General features: G+C 34.2%; 2 protein-coding genes across 5 annotated transcripts; both read right to left on the bottom strand.

The window, feature by feature from the left end:
* Positions 1-928: 928 nt before the first annotated feature.
* LOC121247724 lies at positions 929-6,672 on the bottom strand. Of its 4 annotated transcripts, none has more exons than XM_041146141.1 (14): positions 6,436-6,672; positions 5,579-5,993; positions 5,192-5,283; positions 4,675-4,833; positions 4,173-4,509; positions 3,760-3,878; positions 3,602-3,674; positions 3,305-3,528; positions 3,157-3,213; positions 2,895-3,066; positions 2,409-2,534; positions 2,153-2,323; positions 1,352-1,411; positions 929-1,269 (listed from the first exon to the last, which is right to left on the bottom strand). In XM_041146141.1, the coding sequence occupies exons 1-14, from the start codon at positions 6,480-6,482 to the stop codon at positions 1,165-1,167; spliced, it is 2,157 nt and encodes a 718-aa protein (XP_041002075.1). In that variant the 5' UTR covers positions 6,483-6,672; the 3' UTR covers positions 929-1,164. The 4 variants fall into 4 exon arrangements, with proteins under 4 accessions (XP_041002075.1, XP_041002077.1, XP_041002076.1 ...); XM_041146143.1 differs by having other exon boundaries at positions 2,409-2,531; XM_041146142.1 differs by having other exon boundaries at positions 2,895-3,063.
* A 1,360-nt stretch (positions 6,673-8,032) lies between these two features.
* LOC121247723 lies at positions 8,033-11,853 on the bottom strand. The gene is made up of 9 exons (XM_041146140.1): positions 11,626-11,853; positions 11,022-11,098; positions 10,366-10,594; positions 10,082-10,236; positions 9,900-9,945; positions 9,723-9,814; positions 9,451-9,547; positions 8,731-8,787; positions 8,033-8,564 (listed from the first exon to the last, which is right to left on the bottom strand). The coding sequence occupies exons 1-9, from the start codon at positions 11,773-11,775 to the stop codon at positions 8,400-8,402; spliced, it is 1,068 nt and encodes a 355-aa protein (XP_041002074.1). The 5' UTR covers positions 11,776-11,853; the 3' UTR covers positions 8,033-8,399.
* Positions 11,854-17,136: the final 5,283 nt, after the last annotated feature.

Genomic DNA, 17,136 nt, shown 5'->3' with positions numbered 1-17,136 from the left:
TTAAGGAAAGTTTTATTACTTGTGATTATAATAATTCAGGTCCACACTATGAGCTGTATTTTTTAAGTGGCTCATATCGAATCACGCCTCTGTCGAAGAGGATTTTTAATTATTTGTAGAAAGGATAAGGCTCTACCACGGGCCTGTGCGTGGGCAGCCCAGCTAGCACGAGGGCACACAACCCAGCCAGCCCAAGGCGCTTGGGAGCAATTGCGGTTTGCAATTAAAATGGAGGAGTCGTTCGAACTCGTGCGAGGAGGATGGTAGGGAAGTAGCATGACCGTTGGACAACCTATGTTTTGGTTCGCAGCATGTGTAATACATATACCTATTCGGAACAGATTTGAAAAAATTGAAAAAGTTAACACTTTTCATTCACATCATTTGGTTATCTATAAATAGAGCCATTGACTTACAAATTTAATAATCCCAGAAGAAAATTTTGAAATTCTTTTTCCCAAAAGTTTTCATTTCTTCAAAACAATTTATTAAGATTTGTTTATTCTGTAGATAATATCTTGGTTGAATAGCAAAATCTGAAGATATTTGGAGTCTTTCGTGTGTGCATAATGCAGTTAGACAAATTGATTTGTTATGGGTTTCATTGTATATTGGAGGCAAATTCGCTTGTAACCCGTGTGCATACCATTATTGGTGGGAGCGAATATTGTCTTATAAAAAGCGACATTATAATGCGCCTTGAAGTAAACTTTTCTCTTACTATTTTTTGTTTTGAAGCCCCTCTTTTGTTTCAACAATTAAACTACAAACATTCATACTATTAAAAGATTCTTTATATTGTATGATATACTAACACATGCTATTCTTAAAATACACTTTTAATGAAATTCCGTGGAAACGCTTTGATCTAAGTAACATTCACATCAAGTTTAGAGTAATGCCAATCAAAATACAAAACCACATATGGTTCTGATGCATCCCCAAACTTCATTTGCATGCAACCAAAGGTCGACAGTGAATACATTTATTAAGTTATGGGTCCTCACAAGACTAGATTACATTGTTTGTCTCACTGTCATCTGTATGCGTTTGCATCCACCAAAGCACCAATTGCCCCCCAAGGTTGGTTACATTGTAATAATTCACAGAAGAGAGACAACATTTAGACAACAGATTGCACGAAATGGTTATCTTCAGGATATTTTAGAGGATGTCTTCAAGGGTGCTCCATGCCTGAACTTCCATCCTTTTAGTTCTCTTTAGTTGTTTCATGACATCCAACCGCTCGGAGGAATATGGAGAAGGGATCTAAATGCAGTGTAAGAAAGCAGGGTTAGCAGAATAGCAAGGGGAAAACGGCAAACACACGGGAAGGCAAGCAAGAATTTACCAAGTATGGCATGTACTTTTTGATTGCCGCTAGCATAGCTGCGTGACCTATAGCAGATACCTGGATGTGGAAAGGAAGGGAAAATTAATCAGATCTTTTAGGGATCACTTGGGAGTAATAGAATAAAATAGTTATAGCAAGATAAACAAAAGTTGGCTAGTGTAACCTAATTACATTACAGTTTTAGGGGTATGAATCGCATGCCATACTTACATGATAAAAGGGCACATAAATTGTTGGCCTTTTAATTCAGGTTTAATTATTTACTTAAAAAGTCAATCTTGTATTCTCTTGTATTTGCTACTGCTCTTCTCATTGCGCACTTGGGGTACTTCCCTCGTTTAGAAGGGGTGAACCAAGAGAAACGCAAAAATGTGATAATAATAAACTAATTCCTAAAATGAGCCTTCTCTATCAGGATAAATGTTCCCCTCACTCTTCACTCTTCATACCATGGACCATGAGGACTACTGTAGTTGGTCTCATTGACTTCCACCGGGTAAAAGCTAAACAAAGGGGACATGAAATGACTTGGCAAGTAAAGATGTATGAAATTTTGTGATCATTGGATCAGGTTCTTCTGAAAAGTTTTCTAAACATCCCCTATATACTTTCTAACTTGGCAGAGCTTGTTTGCCCTCTGCAATTGGAGTGTATGTGTGTGTGTGAGTGTATATATATATAAGCAAGTATATATAAGAGAATTCGGTTTTTCCAGTTTTTCATCAATAAGTAGCTACTTTCTTTAGTCAGTGATAAAACAAGGGATTATTGAAAAAAAAGGATCCAATCAGCGCTTACAGGAAGTAGCATTAGAATTGTAACCGGGATGAGTGATGCTATGTCATTTAGAGTTCTTTTTAACTTCTTTGTTTCCCTCTCTGTGACCCTGTGACCTCGCAATTGATTTAGGAGTAGCTCCAGAGCAACCATGAAGTCCGTGAAAAGTAACTGTGTACCCATCCATATATCCTTTAAAACAATTGAGTTTCCAGCATTAGCATCTAAATTTTATGATAATTCTGCCCATTTACCAGAAGGAGACTGTTGGTCTTACAGAACTAGTAGATGCCAACTTGACACTGTATTTCCTAATTAAACTCTCATGCCGAGGAATTGACTTAGTAGCAGGTGTCCCCTCCACAAAGGTTGTCGTAGATAGCCTAGCTAGTCTGGTGGCCTGCTATAAGAGGCAAACAATGCCAGTAGTTATAACACACAACAATGCCAGTAGTTATAAAACACAACATATAACAAACAAAGAAACAGACACAAATTTTTTTTTTTTTTTTTTTGGGAGGGGACGTGTTGTTATAATGCAGATAACAGCAATATGTTATTTATTCTAGATCCATGTTAAGGGTTGCTACATGAAAGATGTTATGACGGTTGTTATCATATGTGCCACACCTTTTTGCCTCAGTCAATGTTGAGTTATTATCCGATGTTTTAGTTCATCCAACTTGACAATCTTTTTTTTTTTTTTGATAAGTAATCCAACTTGACAATCTTACAAACAGATGTTGTCATCTCATAGCCATACCATTTTCTGTCCCGATCCATGTTGAGAGCTATTCTCCCGACATTCATGTGCCATAAAGTCGCGAGAATTTTGTTGTGCCTCTGAGACTATAGAGAACTTAATAGTCCCCTTGGATCGTGCAAATGATGTGGGGTCAGAGGCAACTGTTTCCGAAAACTTTATCAGTTCACTGCTAATGAAAATAAACACAAGCATAATAAGTTCCTTCCTCTCTAAGGTAGTGTCAACAATAGCTAAATGAAAGAATCCACCAGTGACATACCCTGATTTATCATAAGCAGCCCAGTAGTCTTCCAAACAAATAGTTAGCAGGCTTTGACTGAAAAAGTTGACAACAGGATCTCTCTCAGTAAAGACAGAAATTCCAACAAATAAAACTCTGAAATGAAAGAGGAGATGGTGTATGCTACCTCCGAAGCAAGAATTCTAGCAAATCTGCATCTAAGGGCTTTAGAGTGGAACGGCTGAAATGAGCAAACCCAGAGAAAACATCATAGCATACGGTAAATACTGTAGTTAGAATAATCTCTTTCTCTGCTTGGATTGTACAATGTTTGGACCTTCTCCTCTCTTGATTGCCTATGCAAGCAAATGGAGCATAAAAATCAAGCCATCCAATCTCATCAGTTACTACCTGTGAAGATAATCTGTAAGCATTAGGATGATTCGTACTTTGCATCTTCAACGCAAGCAGAAAAAATGCTGACCTCCATGAAGAGCTGATACACTAAAATAGAAGACAGCTCCGGGAAAATGAAAAGGCTACCGCATTCCAAGTAGCTGCAGGCAAAGCACTGGACCTCCTAAGTGTCCCAATTTTAAGGACCAGATTTTTAGAACGTAATGAAAAAGTAAAATCACGTACCTCAGGAAGTCTTTGACATGGTCATCAAGATCATTAATGCCCATTCCAGACAAGAATATTCTAGTCCTCTTTCCAAGATATGCAAAGAGCCCTAAAGTAGCCAAACTATCTGCTTGAACCTGTCAAATTTTACAACGACAAACTAACTATTTAATGTGAAGGTACAGGAACTCAACTTGAGAGAAATTCAAGCACATCAAAAGTCTGACTAAATTCGAGAGTGAGGAACATGATACAGAGTTTTAATATAACATGTGTAAACATAGTAACAAAACAGAGGATTTGGATTTGGAATGATGAAAGTGATTTACATGTCTATAGAGCTCACAAAGAACCATGTCTTCCATCAATTTACTCATAAAAAAAAGAACGATGTGTTCCTTCAACAAAACTACATTATTTCAGGAATTCACCTTGTCGTGAAAAATTTGCCTGCCTGAAAATGCATTGTCTTTGTGGAATGCCACTGAGAGTTTTTTCTGAGCCAATCCAATCCAGAATTCCAGCTCTTCACTTGTGTTGCCAGAGAAAACCTTTGTACCAAAATGGGTCAGAAAGTCCAGTTCAAATCCTGCTTCAGTGGCCAAGTGATGTAATTTGTCCACTGAAACAAGACTGTGTGAAAGATCCATGAGCTGCACCAATACATCCTCAATTGACAATGTAAACAAGGGACAGAAAGTGCACTTAGAACCCAATTTTCCCACTGCAGCACAGCAACTTATTGCCACGATGATCCCTGCAACACCACTGAATATTTGTTTGCTTAGGCTAGATACGTAAATGAAGAGTGAATCGAAATCGAAGTGAACAAAAATATGCTCTGGAATTCATCAGCATAGGAAGTGAGGATAGGGCAGAACATTGTAAAAAGGGTGAAACATTATGCTAAAGCAGAGGATTTTTTTAGCAAACCTTCCTGCATATTCCATTGACCAGCTCTTTAACAAAGGAAGAAAAAATCCGGCTATACGTGGCAGTTCAACCTCTTTAAACCATTCTTCCAATCCCGATTGCCTCATACTCAACTGACTTTCAATATGCTCCCCAACCAAGTTTACCTTGGGGGACAAACTGATCAAATTAAGAAACAAAAATTCAAAACTAGAACACTTCTGTCGTCAGTATTTGTCTATTAGATGGAGAATAGAGAAAGAAACCATAATGCTCAGCCATAGACATAGCTGGCTTCTAGAGCAAAGTTTAAACATTTAATTTGACATGATTTCCAGATGCTGTAATGTAGAATTAACCTATCTAAATTATGGAAATTTAAAGCCAAAACGTCAGTGAAGGTACTGCACAGGTTTATCGATCACTTTTGGTCTTAAACAGTCTTCGAAATGGCAGAGCAGTTAATAGATTAGGAGATTCAAGTTTCATCAATTAAACTACTGCAACATTGAGTTTCGGTAAGGCATTGCATACTTACATCTCTCTAACTGGAGAAGTGTCGTTGTGACGATCACTAGAAAGCAAGATCTCCACTTCAACCGCCATTTTCATCAAAACGTAAACTACTACCTGTGCAGCCATGGCAGTCGATGATTCATGTTCCAATTTCCATAAAATCTAATAAACTAACAAGGATGTTTCACCTCCACTAAATTAGTTGTTCTTATTGCTGCTCAAGGCAGGGGACAGCCAAGCAAATGAAAAAACATACAAATGTTAAGTCTACCAGACAGATAAATACCACATTTGAATAACCAGTTGGATGAACGTGATATTGGCAACGAAAACTAAATTATCTTTGAGACCATTCAAAATGTCCATTTTATTTACTGAAGGGTATAAAACGATACACTTCTAGGCAGACCTGATAAGCAATACGTTTATGCCAGTCATGGACATCCTTCCCAACCCACGCCATTGCAAGGGCTGGACCAGTTCCTGACAACCGAAGGTTCTCAACTGCATGGGAAAAGCTCCTGGCAGATTCATGCAATACCCACACAAGACAATTAACCCGATTAAATTCCATCTCACGGCTTTGAAATTTAGCAACAGGAGCACCATTCTCCCAACTGGTTTGACCAGAATGAGTAGAAGAAGCCATAGATGATAACACCCGTGAGGAAATCCATCGCGATGAAGTATGACATCTAGAAAAATATCCGACTGTGGAGTTTTTCTTTGGAAGGTCATAAATTCCTTGATCCTTGGCATCGAAACTTAATGGGTGTGATGCATTTGCCGTAGCCCTTCCTCTACTGTCTAGTCCAACTGATTGTCTGACACAAAAAGTTAAGGAAACGATTAACTTATCATAGGTAAAAATGGGGAAGGAAACTGTGAAACAATTGCAAGTATTATGTTAATGGGTCTTCTGCTTCATCTATAGTCAGAAAATGGATGAAACTGAAAGGAAGAAAAAACAAAGAGTCCTATAATTTTGATTCCCAACACATGAACAGATCAGTTCCTGCTACATAATTTCTTACTCGGGTCATGAAGTACTTGAGGGTCTAAAATCTCCAGAAGAATAATATCAAGCAGCTGATAAACGTGCAAATAACATTAATTCTTTTAATTGATCACAGATGATCGGTATTAACTTTTAATGAATTAATATGCCCTTTTTAGATAAATGTAGATGGAACGAAAATTAGAATACAAATTTAATGTTCCTAAAAGTACGTTTTCCACAACAAACAGACAGAGCTTACGACTTACGAGTAGCAAGAAAGCTGTAGAATTTGCGAAGACAACTTGGAAGCCATGGAAAAAGAAGAAAGTGGAAAGAGATGGAAATGTGGGCTGTTAAATGGAGAGGTTTGAGCGTAGCCATCGAGGCGCACAGACAGAGATAAGAATGCAAAAAAAGTTTTCCTTTTTTCCTAAAATGGACATCATCGTGTATATCTGTGTCATTGGGTTCATCTCCCGCCAGCCGCGTTGTTTTTGAAGTTTTTGGACTGTTGGGAACTGTGGCTCTTAACGTTTATAATACAGTCGAAAAAATAAGAAAAATAATACACTTGCATAGCTCTTGTTCTAGAGTCCACCGATGGTTAACTTCCCTTCTACAGAGATTAGGCTTTGAGCTCTGCTACAGCCACAGAAAAACTGGCCGAAGAATTGTCCCGAAAGGTGTATTTCACTTATTTATTTATTTTTTCATATATTTTTTTTATCATCATAAACATTTTTTAAAAAAATAAAAAATTCACAATATCATTAAAAAATACTTCCTTAATCACTAAGTAAAAAAAAAAAATTCAAGACACAAATTCGGGACCCAAAGCATTTATGTTAGGCTTATATCAATTTTTATGTACATAGAATTTTCCTTTTTTTAAAAAAAATAATTTTTGGCTATGAATTATTGATTAATTAAGTACTTCTTCTTCTTCATATATAGTAAGTTTAAATACTTTAACATGGTATAGATCTGATTAATTAAAAAACTGAATATTATCGTCTTTTTGTTTGCTATGGTTTGCACTATATTTCTAATGCGGTTAGAGTTAGAACAGCAAGTAGAGATTGAAGAAGTTGTGAAATGAGTTCTTCGTATTTAAAGAGGTGCTAGTTTGAGTATGTTTACATGTTTGGGACTGGAGCGTCAGATGGATCTTGCATGGGGGAATTCCTTGTAAATTATTAATAGGATCTGCATTTGGTTACTAATATGTAAAAGATTATGGTTTGGGAGTGGTAATTGTTTGAAATAGTTAAACAGGTTAAGAGTAGGCTCGTTTTTTAAGATTGCTGTAATTCGTGGTATCTTATCATGAAAGTTGTTTCGTGATAATGGTGAAACTGTGCTGCTATTCGGTCCGTTTGGATTGAAAAATGAGATGAGATAAAATGATTTTAGATGAGTTAAATAAAATATTATTAAAATATTATTTTTTTAATATTATTATTGTTTTGAAATTTAAAAAAATTGAATTAAAATTTAAAAAAGTTGAATTGTTTATTATATTTTATGTAAAAATTTAAAAAAATTATAATGATGAAATGAGATAAAAACTTTCTGAATCCAAACAAGACCGTCAGATTGTTGGCATTGTCCAAATGTAAATATGACGTTCGGTAGGCAAAACAAAAATGAAGAGTACTAGTTTTATCAATCTACTAGTGAGAATATTTCATGGTTGCGACAGCTTAATAAACCCTTGATTTACTAATGATTGTTGAGATTACAAATAAAATAATGCTTAATCTACAAAAAAATTACAGAAAAAACTTAGTAGGCCCAGTTTTTTTATAAGGATTGGTGAAGGTATGAGTTGAAGCCACCAAATTACTGCCTGAAAAATGTAAATTGGATCCAAGCAATATTATCTCAATTGCATTATAATGAAGGATACATCTCGAAGAGGCAGGCATACAAAATGGTAACTACCAACACCAAGAACAGAGAATATACAATTAAAATTAATCGATACATGCCTTCAAAAAAGAAATAAAAGATTGCTCGCCTGCTCAGTACATGAATAAGATTGATTAATGGACTTAAACTCTCACCAATTGAAGCCCTTTTTCGGATTTGTGTAAACAGAAAAACCGTGTATAGCTTTGAAGTATGAATAAAAACTGCTGCAGCCTGCAGAGCCTGTCGCAACTTCAATAAGCAGGAATCAGCTAGCTGCTGCTATGAACTAGATCTATTCTACAGACAGTTTTGTTTGTTATATATTGCATGAAAATGAACTGGTATTGGAATCTGTCGAAGAAGTCGCAATACTGGATGAGCTTGGAGAAGAAACGTCAGGCTTTGTCAGCCAATATGCATGTGGGGGTTGAATTATTACCAGAATCGCATCTTTAGAGCCTTCGCAGGAAGGAGAAGTCGGCTACATGAGCACAAAAATGAATCTTAGTACACATGACGGTTCAAGTTTTAAATGATGCATATGCACATGAATATCTCACCCAAGATGAACCTTTAAAAGGAAAGTAATGTTGTGAAAACTTAAGATTTATCATCCAAATTAGGATTCCTGGGTTTGCACCACTTACCACCCCAATGTGCCATCGATGTCTGCTAAAATTTCTGAAAGTTGCCGCATCCATTTCCTGCAGCAACATGACTCAAATGATTGATGGATCCTTGATTCCTGGGATTTTACCCTGCCTTGGTAGGTGTGGGTTTTTGGATATTTTATGACATAGTACTAGCATGTGAAAGCATATAATATGTAGGGTAGATGGAAATGCTGATGTAATATAATACTGAAACGAAGGTGTGGATCAGTCTCTGACATGATAATGTTATCACAGAGCTGAGTCAGAAACGCAATGTTGTTGTGTGTATTCAATATACACTGTACTCGACAATTGCCAACATGCCTGCAGCATATCTTGCAAAATGGAAATTAAGCTACTTTGCTTCTTCAAAGCATGTTATTATCTCTTCAATGAAGTACCCGAAGTTTTATCTTTTTGAACGAATAAAAGGGTGATTTAGATGTATCACTTTTGTGTGTGTGTGTGTATATATTGGAACAACTTATAGCCAGTATTGATTGTTTGAAGTCCCGATATTGATTTTAAACTGCCTACAAAAATAATATTGGTTTTACCCTGAATGAAGTAACAATTATGAATTGGCTTCAAAGGATTATATTGAATGATTAATAATATGTGATTAAGATCAAACGATCTCAATGGGGAAGCCACTTGCCCACTAGTCTGGAACCAAAGCTTCTTGAAGTGTTCAACTCAAAAAAAATTACTTACGATACTGTAGATGGGAGGGACCACATTCTCCCCTTTAGACTTCAAAGTTGGCATAACAGAGAAACGTGGTGTCATGTCTTGTGACCTGAAAGTCCACCTGTAGGAAACAGGAAAAGATAAATAACAGTCACAAAATTCATATGGCTGGAGTACAAGCAAATAATGGAGTTTCCCGGAATCAATGTGATATGATCCATAAGCTCATAAATCACTAAGAATTGGCAAGTTCCCTATCGAGCAAATATTCAAAATGTCAAGAAATTCATACATACCCAATATACATAAAGATGCAGAATTGTGCCCATTCTCGAACTAGCAAGCGAAGCCAGTAAGTTTCTGATGAGTCATCCAGGTTCATGTGTATCTGAAGAAAAAAAACGCTTCTCAAGGTATGTCCTACATATCTAGAATACAACTGTAATTGAGAAGTGAAATCAATACAAACATACCACAGTTTCTGCAATAGCTACTATCTGCATCACGCCCTGAAATTTTCTGTATAAAACCAGGAAACAAACAGCTCTCAAGTATAGAATATATACTATTCTCTTGGAAACAGGTGACTTATTACCTTGAAACACAAAATGGGTATAGATTTTCTTTTCTTTTCTTTTGTATCTTCAATACTTACTTGAACATTGTGTACTTTGTATAAACTGCATCATGCATTGTCTGAACATCCTCATCCTCTATGAAACTCAATTGTTCCCTTAATACAGATAGATTTTGTGATATATGGTGGAAAATCACATAGAATGATACAAGATAATTAAGAAGCAGAAGCACCTGTGCCATGATGAGTTAGAAAGCAATTAGTATCATGGATGAAAAACTAGATAGTCACTGAAAATCAGCATTAGTTAGCAGATACTGACAATATAGGAACATAATGGATTAACCAACCAAGAAACTCACTGTGAAGTAAGGTACAGAAGCTCTGTAACCAACAAGAGTCAAGTAAAAGACACAACCAAGTGCAGCAGTAGTACGGCGCTCAGTAACAGAAAGACGCTCACACATGATGCAGTAACCATGAGAAATGAGCAAAAAGGACACGAAACAAGCTGTCTGAAAGAGCACGGCAGTTATGTAGACCCCGAATGACATCCATAGAGAGCATACCTGAAAATTGAAGCAAGAATACCTGCAAGATCAATGCATTGAGATGTTGAGATTTTGTTTTTCTTATTGGCACTGGATGTCCGAGAACAAAGTCCCGACTAATCCCAGGGGCCATTCCAAGTCATCGAAAAACCAAACATAAACTATGCATCACCTCACCCTTAATACCCATAGCATATTTATAATTCTTGCAGACTAAAATATGCTATAGACTCAGAGGCTGCCTAAGTTATGCGCCTCACAAATTACATGCACTTCAGAAACTTTCTCATCGTCTTCCATATAACAGCCCCTTATTATGATTCATTATAAATCTTGATCTTTTATCCATTCCCCTTCCCCCCCCCCCCCCCCCCCCTCCCCCCCCACCAAAAAAAAAAAAAAAAAAAAAAATTAAAGAAGGATAAAAAACCACGGGCCTACATATATAACTAAAATCATATACATACCAGAAGAGGAAAGACAGGGTGAGTTGCAGTGCTTTAATCAACGGAACAGAAGCGAGCAACCACTGCAAATTATTCGTCTGCTCTAGTATGACAACATCACAAAATGGAAAAATTACATTAAACCAGTAATAGCTTCAAAATCCAATAAAAGCATAGATTTCCAAGCGAGTAATCTGAAAAACTCCTAAAAACTAAAATACAATATACAAACCAAAATCAGGATATTTTTTGGTTCATCGCCCCATTGGGTTGAGAACCTATAAATTAAATATCTTTAAGCATAAGAATTCATTGACTGGGACCTTAGACAACAGAATTCCACACTTAACCTAGCACGACTTCGTTATTTGGCTTCATTACGGTGGCTATTACATTTATGCAAACAAAATCACCGTAACTAGAATAAAATCACCGCAAAACTAGTGGATCAAAATATTATTCGTCTCTATTTTCTAAGAAACAGACAGAAAAACCTTCAGAAACCAAAAAAAAAAAAAAAAAACGAATCCAAATTCATCGAACGCTCAAAATTCATACATAATAAAAAAAAAAAATACAGTAAAACTAGACGACAAGTCTTCAACAGATTTTGGAAGAAAAGGACCTGAAAGTGGCGGTTTTTGTAGGTATTCATTGTCCAAGAACAAGCAGAGACGAACCAAATCGACAAGAAGGCCAAGTAGAGAGAAGGGAGTGGCCGATAAGACTCGTCCAGCCCGATACGATACGTTTCAGCACTCGCCGGTACGCCCATTTTGAACGAAACAGAGCCTTTGAACGGAGTTTGCTGGTTGGATGGGCAGCTTTTTAACTCCCAGCCTACGTTTATCGTGTGTTATCCGTTATGGGTTGTGCTCCCCTCACTGTGCGAATTTATATGCCCCGACACGTGTCTCTTTGCTTGTATTTTTTAGTTTTTCATATTACGAATGAAGAAATACGACATCACATGAATCAAAATCCATTTTCTTCTAAAATTCCTTAGATTTTAAATAATATAATCAAATCAAGTTTAAAAAAAAAAAAAAAACAATACGTAGCCTACGCTGGGAAATCATATTTAAATGTTTTAACAACAAATAAATTTTGAAAAATAAACCTATAAATTTACGTGATTAGAAATAATATGTTAGATTGTAGAGCTATTGTTATTATAAAATTATCATATAAAATTATATTAATTTATAAATTTACTTTTGTAAAATCTCTTTACGATCGTAATATTTCTCTTTCTATAAATTCTCTCTCCATTTTTTTCTAAAAAATGTTCTAAATTTTTTAAATCTAATCGGAACGGATGAGGTTAATGGTGTAAGTGCATGACACGGTCATACAACAGAACCATTGCCCCAAAGACTGCTCATTTTCAGGCCAAATTTGTGAGGATCTTCAAAACCATCAAAAGATTATTTCCCACACATTTTTATATTATATAATCACTCACACGTTTTCTTAAATTCCAGAAGTGGCATTCTTTGCATGGGGGGGGGTTTGGAGTATTTTAATAGGGGAATATAATCATTCCATTTCAACAAGGTCGTGAAGAGCACTTTATAAATCCCACTTAAGGCAAAAATTAAGTAATTTCTCGTATCATATTAATATATAAAAATAATAATAATAATAATTGAGTAATATTATATACAGTTTTGATAATGTGTAAACCTCACATACTTCTTTAAAAAAAAATATGTGAGAGTATATAAAATTTTGATTTGATTTGTAAGATTCAAATTTTAAAATTTATCTTTTAAATTAAATTATGACACATGAATTGCGTATGGTGTACATACTTTCAAATTGAATTATTATTTTCATAATAATTATAATAGAAGGTAGGCATGATTTTGAATGATATCTATGAATAACCAAATCAAAGGCTTTTTAATGTTGGGGGGTGCATGACCAACAACTATGCCATCGTATTAGGTGGCTGCTGCTGCTGCTGCTCTCGGTTGACCATCTTGAACACATAAAAAAAAAGTTTTGAAGAAATAATTATGGGCAGCTGCGTTTTAGATATGATAGTTGTAGTTGTCCAAAGACATGTTACATTAGGTGAGCAAACTCACTAGCAAAACTACTTTGCTTCAATCCCACTCCATTCTGGGAACGAATTTATTAAAAACGAAAAATGGATGTCATCATGAGTCCAACTCATGTATTAATTGCCATCTTGACTTGTTTTGTTTGCACAAAATTTGATTGAATGGAGTGGTAGTCATATATGGAATTTAATTATTATAAAAATTCTATTTGAAAGCTAAGCTATTGTTGATGATGTATCCACCATTCTGCTAACATGTTAATTTTAAAGAAAAATAATAGTTACAATTATCAGTGTGCAAGTGTCGTACATTCACTTTAAAAAAAATAAATAAATATGAGATTCACATAAAAGAAATTAATTTTTTAATAATAGATTCTACTCTATTTTAAAACGACTATACGACGTTTACACAATCTACGACTGTATTTAAATTTTTAAACTTCTCTTACGTATTAGTTGTTGTCGTGTCGATAATGTATACTGATCTACTATTTCCATATATAAAATCAATGAAAAGGCAAATCAATGGTGTATATGGTAGCTTTTTGGGTCGTGAATTGTATAAAAACAGGGCATATTCCAATTCAAATTCTCTCAACACTGGGTTTATCTCCATATGATGAGTCATCCTCGATATTACACCTTTTCTAGTGTTTGGCATCGTGGACCAATTTGTATAAACAAAAGGGAATTGCTCTGTCCTTTTCTAAGGGCCCAATGAATAAAAAAAAAAAAAAAAAAAAGAATAGTGCTATACGTACTTATAATTTTACTTGCAATACTCATTTTGTTAGTTTTTATTTTTTGAAATAAGTTTTAAATTTTGAATTTCATGATTTACAGCATATCAATAACTGACATATCGTGTGGATAAGTAAGATTTTTGTAAATATTTTTTAAATATATTTAGCATTTTTAAAAATAGAAAGAATCCAATGACTTGAAATCCTTGATGTTTGGGAACCAAAGTTTGTTATTTCCAGATAAAGATCAATTCCAAGTACTTAAGAGTGCTTTGAAAATCATCTATATTGATATATATTCAACACTTCCACCACAAATCTTCATCAATGCCCCATAATCCAATTTAATGCCATTTTTTTCTACTCAACATGGTTTGAGTGACGAATAAAAAAAAAAAAAAAAAAAAAAAAAACCCTGATATTTGCATAGTTATGTCCATGATTTTCGATCGAAGAAGAATTCTCAAGGTCCATTAACCTTTTATGGCCCATAACTAGTGCACTTATTGGACCATATCCCTTATGGGCTAAAGACTCTCTCGTTTCAAACGCGGCGGGCAACAATTTTTGTTCAGCCCGTGGATATAGGATTAGATTCGGCCCGGCTTGGCCCAGTCCACCCTTGTTTCAAATTACAAATGTTCTCGATCTTACGACTCTTACCAATTAAATCAACGATGAATTATGAAATACTATTTAATATAATTTTTTTTTTTTATAAACTTAATGGTAATAATTAAAGCTCTTTATAGTTGGTATAATAAGTAAGGATTAAGTTGTATGCAAATTCTTATCCGAACTTGATGAATAAAGTTACTTTAGTCCAAGTACTAAATGGAACACAAAGTTGTGTATGATTAATTAAAATCAATAACTTTAATAGTGGAGACCCAAAACTTTGTAGACGTTTAAAGTTGCCTTAATTAGTGCTCAACTATTATAAAGTGTGTTTCTCTTTCTGCTTTGGTAGCGGATGATGCCATTATGGACCATTTTTGTAATCCAAAGTGCTTGGGCTAGTGTTTAGATTATAGAATGCTAAAAATCATTTAGACCCGTAAACATGGTTTATATCATTTTTATCTTATGTAATTATATATATAGTCATGAATTGTGTAAACGTCGTATATTTATTTTAAAAAAGAATTGAGTCCATTATGAAAAAATTATTTTATTTTTTTTATGTAAATCTCGTATTTATTATTGTTTTTAAAAGAAATGTGTGACATTCATGATTACAAATATCATTTTATTTAGGAAATGATACTATGACTTTCAAATATGCCCACCAAATGTACTACTCATATATTTTAGTTTTCTTTTTCTTAATGATTAATAAAGTGATTAATATTGAATTTGTATTTTTTTTCTTGATGATTAATGATGTTTAAAAAAATCATTTGCATTAGTGTGCATATTTGGAGTGCACATTTGGTATGCAGTACCCTAACATTGTCCTTTCATTTATATGTTGGAAAATGATTCTCTTATAACTCCCTTACGTCTATTTTACAACTCTATATGAAATTGAGAGTAGTTTTTTAAATTCGAACTTTTTTAAATGAAGTTGTAAAATTGTATTGGTTGATTATATAATGAGTTGTAAAAAATTTGGAAGTGTTTCATTACTCAATAATGATAGGCTTATTATCATACCACCGGTTTACTATGCTATAATGTATTTGAAATTTTTATTTTTATTTTTATTTTTTTAAAATATTTTTTTAACATCTTTAATTATTAAAAAAAAATTAAAGAAATAGTCTGTGAACGTAGCAACGTCCAACAAAAAAACCATACACACACGCGACTTCCTTTTTGTTCTCGGGACGTGAGCCCCTGTGAATCAAAGGATCTTGTCCGTACCAAATTTGGGGTGTGGTGGTGACGAGGTAAATCCAAAATAGACTAATTTTTACACGCAAAGTCCCACATAGACTATAATTTAACTGTATTGAATTTCTTTTACTGCCTTTTTCTTCTGAAATATTAAACTTCATTGATAAACTTGTATAAACTGCAATAAAATAGAGCATAAATAGCATTATAAACTGCAATATTAAATTTCTTTTACTGCCTATTACGAGAGAAATATTTATGGCACTAAGAAATTAATCTAACACTTGGTATCGATAATCATTTCTTACGTAATATTTCATAAAATTATTATATTCTCAAGTTGATAGGAAGAGCATACTGTCTAAGAGTCTAATGATCTGATGACATTTGATCCTGTTCTCCAAATAAAAACCTTAAGTTCGAAACCTCTCACACCCCTTGTATAAAAAATGATAGTAAGAATTAATTTATAAGATTTAAATTTTAAGAATTATATTTCAAATCAAATTATGTCATGTAATTAGTATTTTACTATATGTCCTTTAGAATCTCCACACCGACTTGATAATATACTTTTTCTTCCACAATTACTAACTCTTTTTTTTTTTTTTTTTTGAAAGATACTAAACCTACTTATTTATCCTACTAAAAAAATAAGTATCTTTCGAATATTCAAAATTTACTTTGCGCCTTACTTGTTTAATATAAACAATTAAACCTTTATCAAATCATGCTCTTCTATGCAATTTGTAAGATTAAACCATTATTTTTTTTCATAATCTTCGTCACCCATATTTACATAAAGTACAATAAAATAAATTCATTAAAAAAATTAATTAACTTAAATGCATATAGATTCAATTATGACAATGTCAACAACAAATGAATAAGATATTTAATATGATGCAATATTGTTTAAAAATATTTTTAAATTTTAAATAGCGACCAAAGCGGGAAAGAAAAAAAAAAATCCACATATTCTGGAATCATTATGCGAATATGACGAAAATGGGGTTTCCACTTTGGAAAAAGCTATGCTTACCGATGGGGCTCCGCTGGTAATTTTCTTTTTACTTTGTAATTAAGTAAGTGTTTTCTAATAAGATTATGAATTTTTTTTCTATTTTAAAAATATTAAAAAGATTATATAAAAAAAATAAATAAATAAAACACAAATACATTGACGAGAGCCTAAGTGGGATCTCCCAGCAGTGGGCGTAGACCCACCCTTGGACTTTTGAGCCAAAAAATAACGGGCAAAAGGAAACCGACCCTTAACGGACACAAGAAGGGAAACTTCAAACGTGGCCTAATGGGTTACAGAGAAACTTATTTATTGAACGTTGCTCTTTGCTGAGTAGGACCCACTATACTACAGAATACAGATGATCCATTCTTCCATGGACCCCACATTGCAGCCTACACGTTCCAATCTCTCCGTATGAAAAGCCCTGTACTCCTTTTAATTTTTCCCGGTACACCT

The sequence above is a fragment of the Juglans microcarpa x Juglans regia genome, chromosome 1S, assembly GCF_004785595.1.
Source record: "Juglans microcarpa x Juglans regia isolate MS1-56 chromosome 1S, Jm3101_v1.0, whole genome shotgun sequence".
Taxonomy (NCBI): Eukaryota; Viridiplantae; Streptophyta; class Magnoliopsida; order Fagales; family Juglandaceae; genus Juglans; species Juglans microcarpa x Juglans regia.
This window is presented reverse-complemented; position numbering and strand designations above follow the sequence as displayed.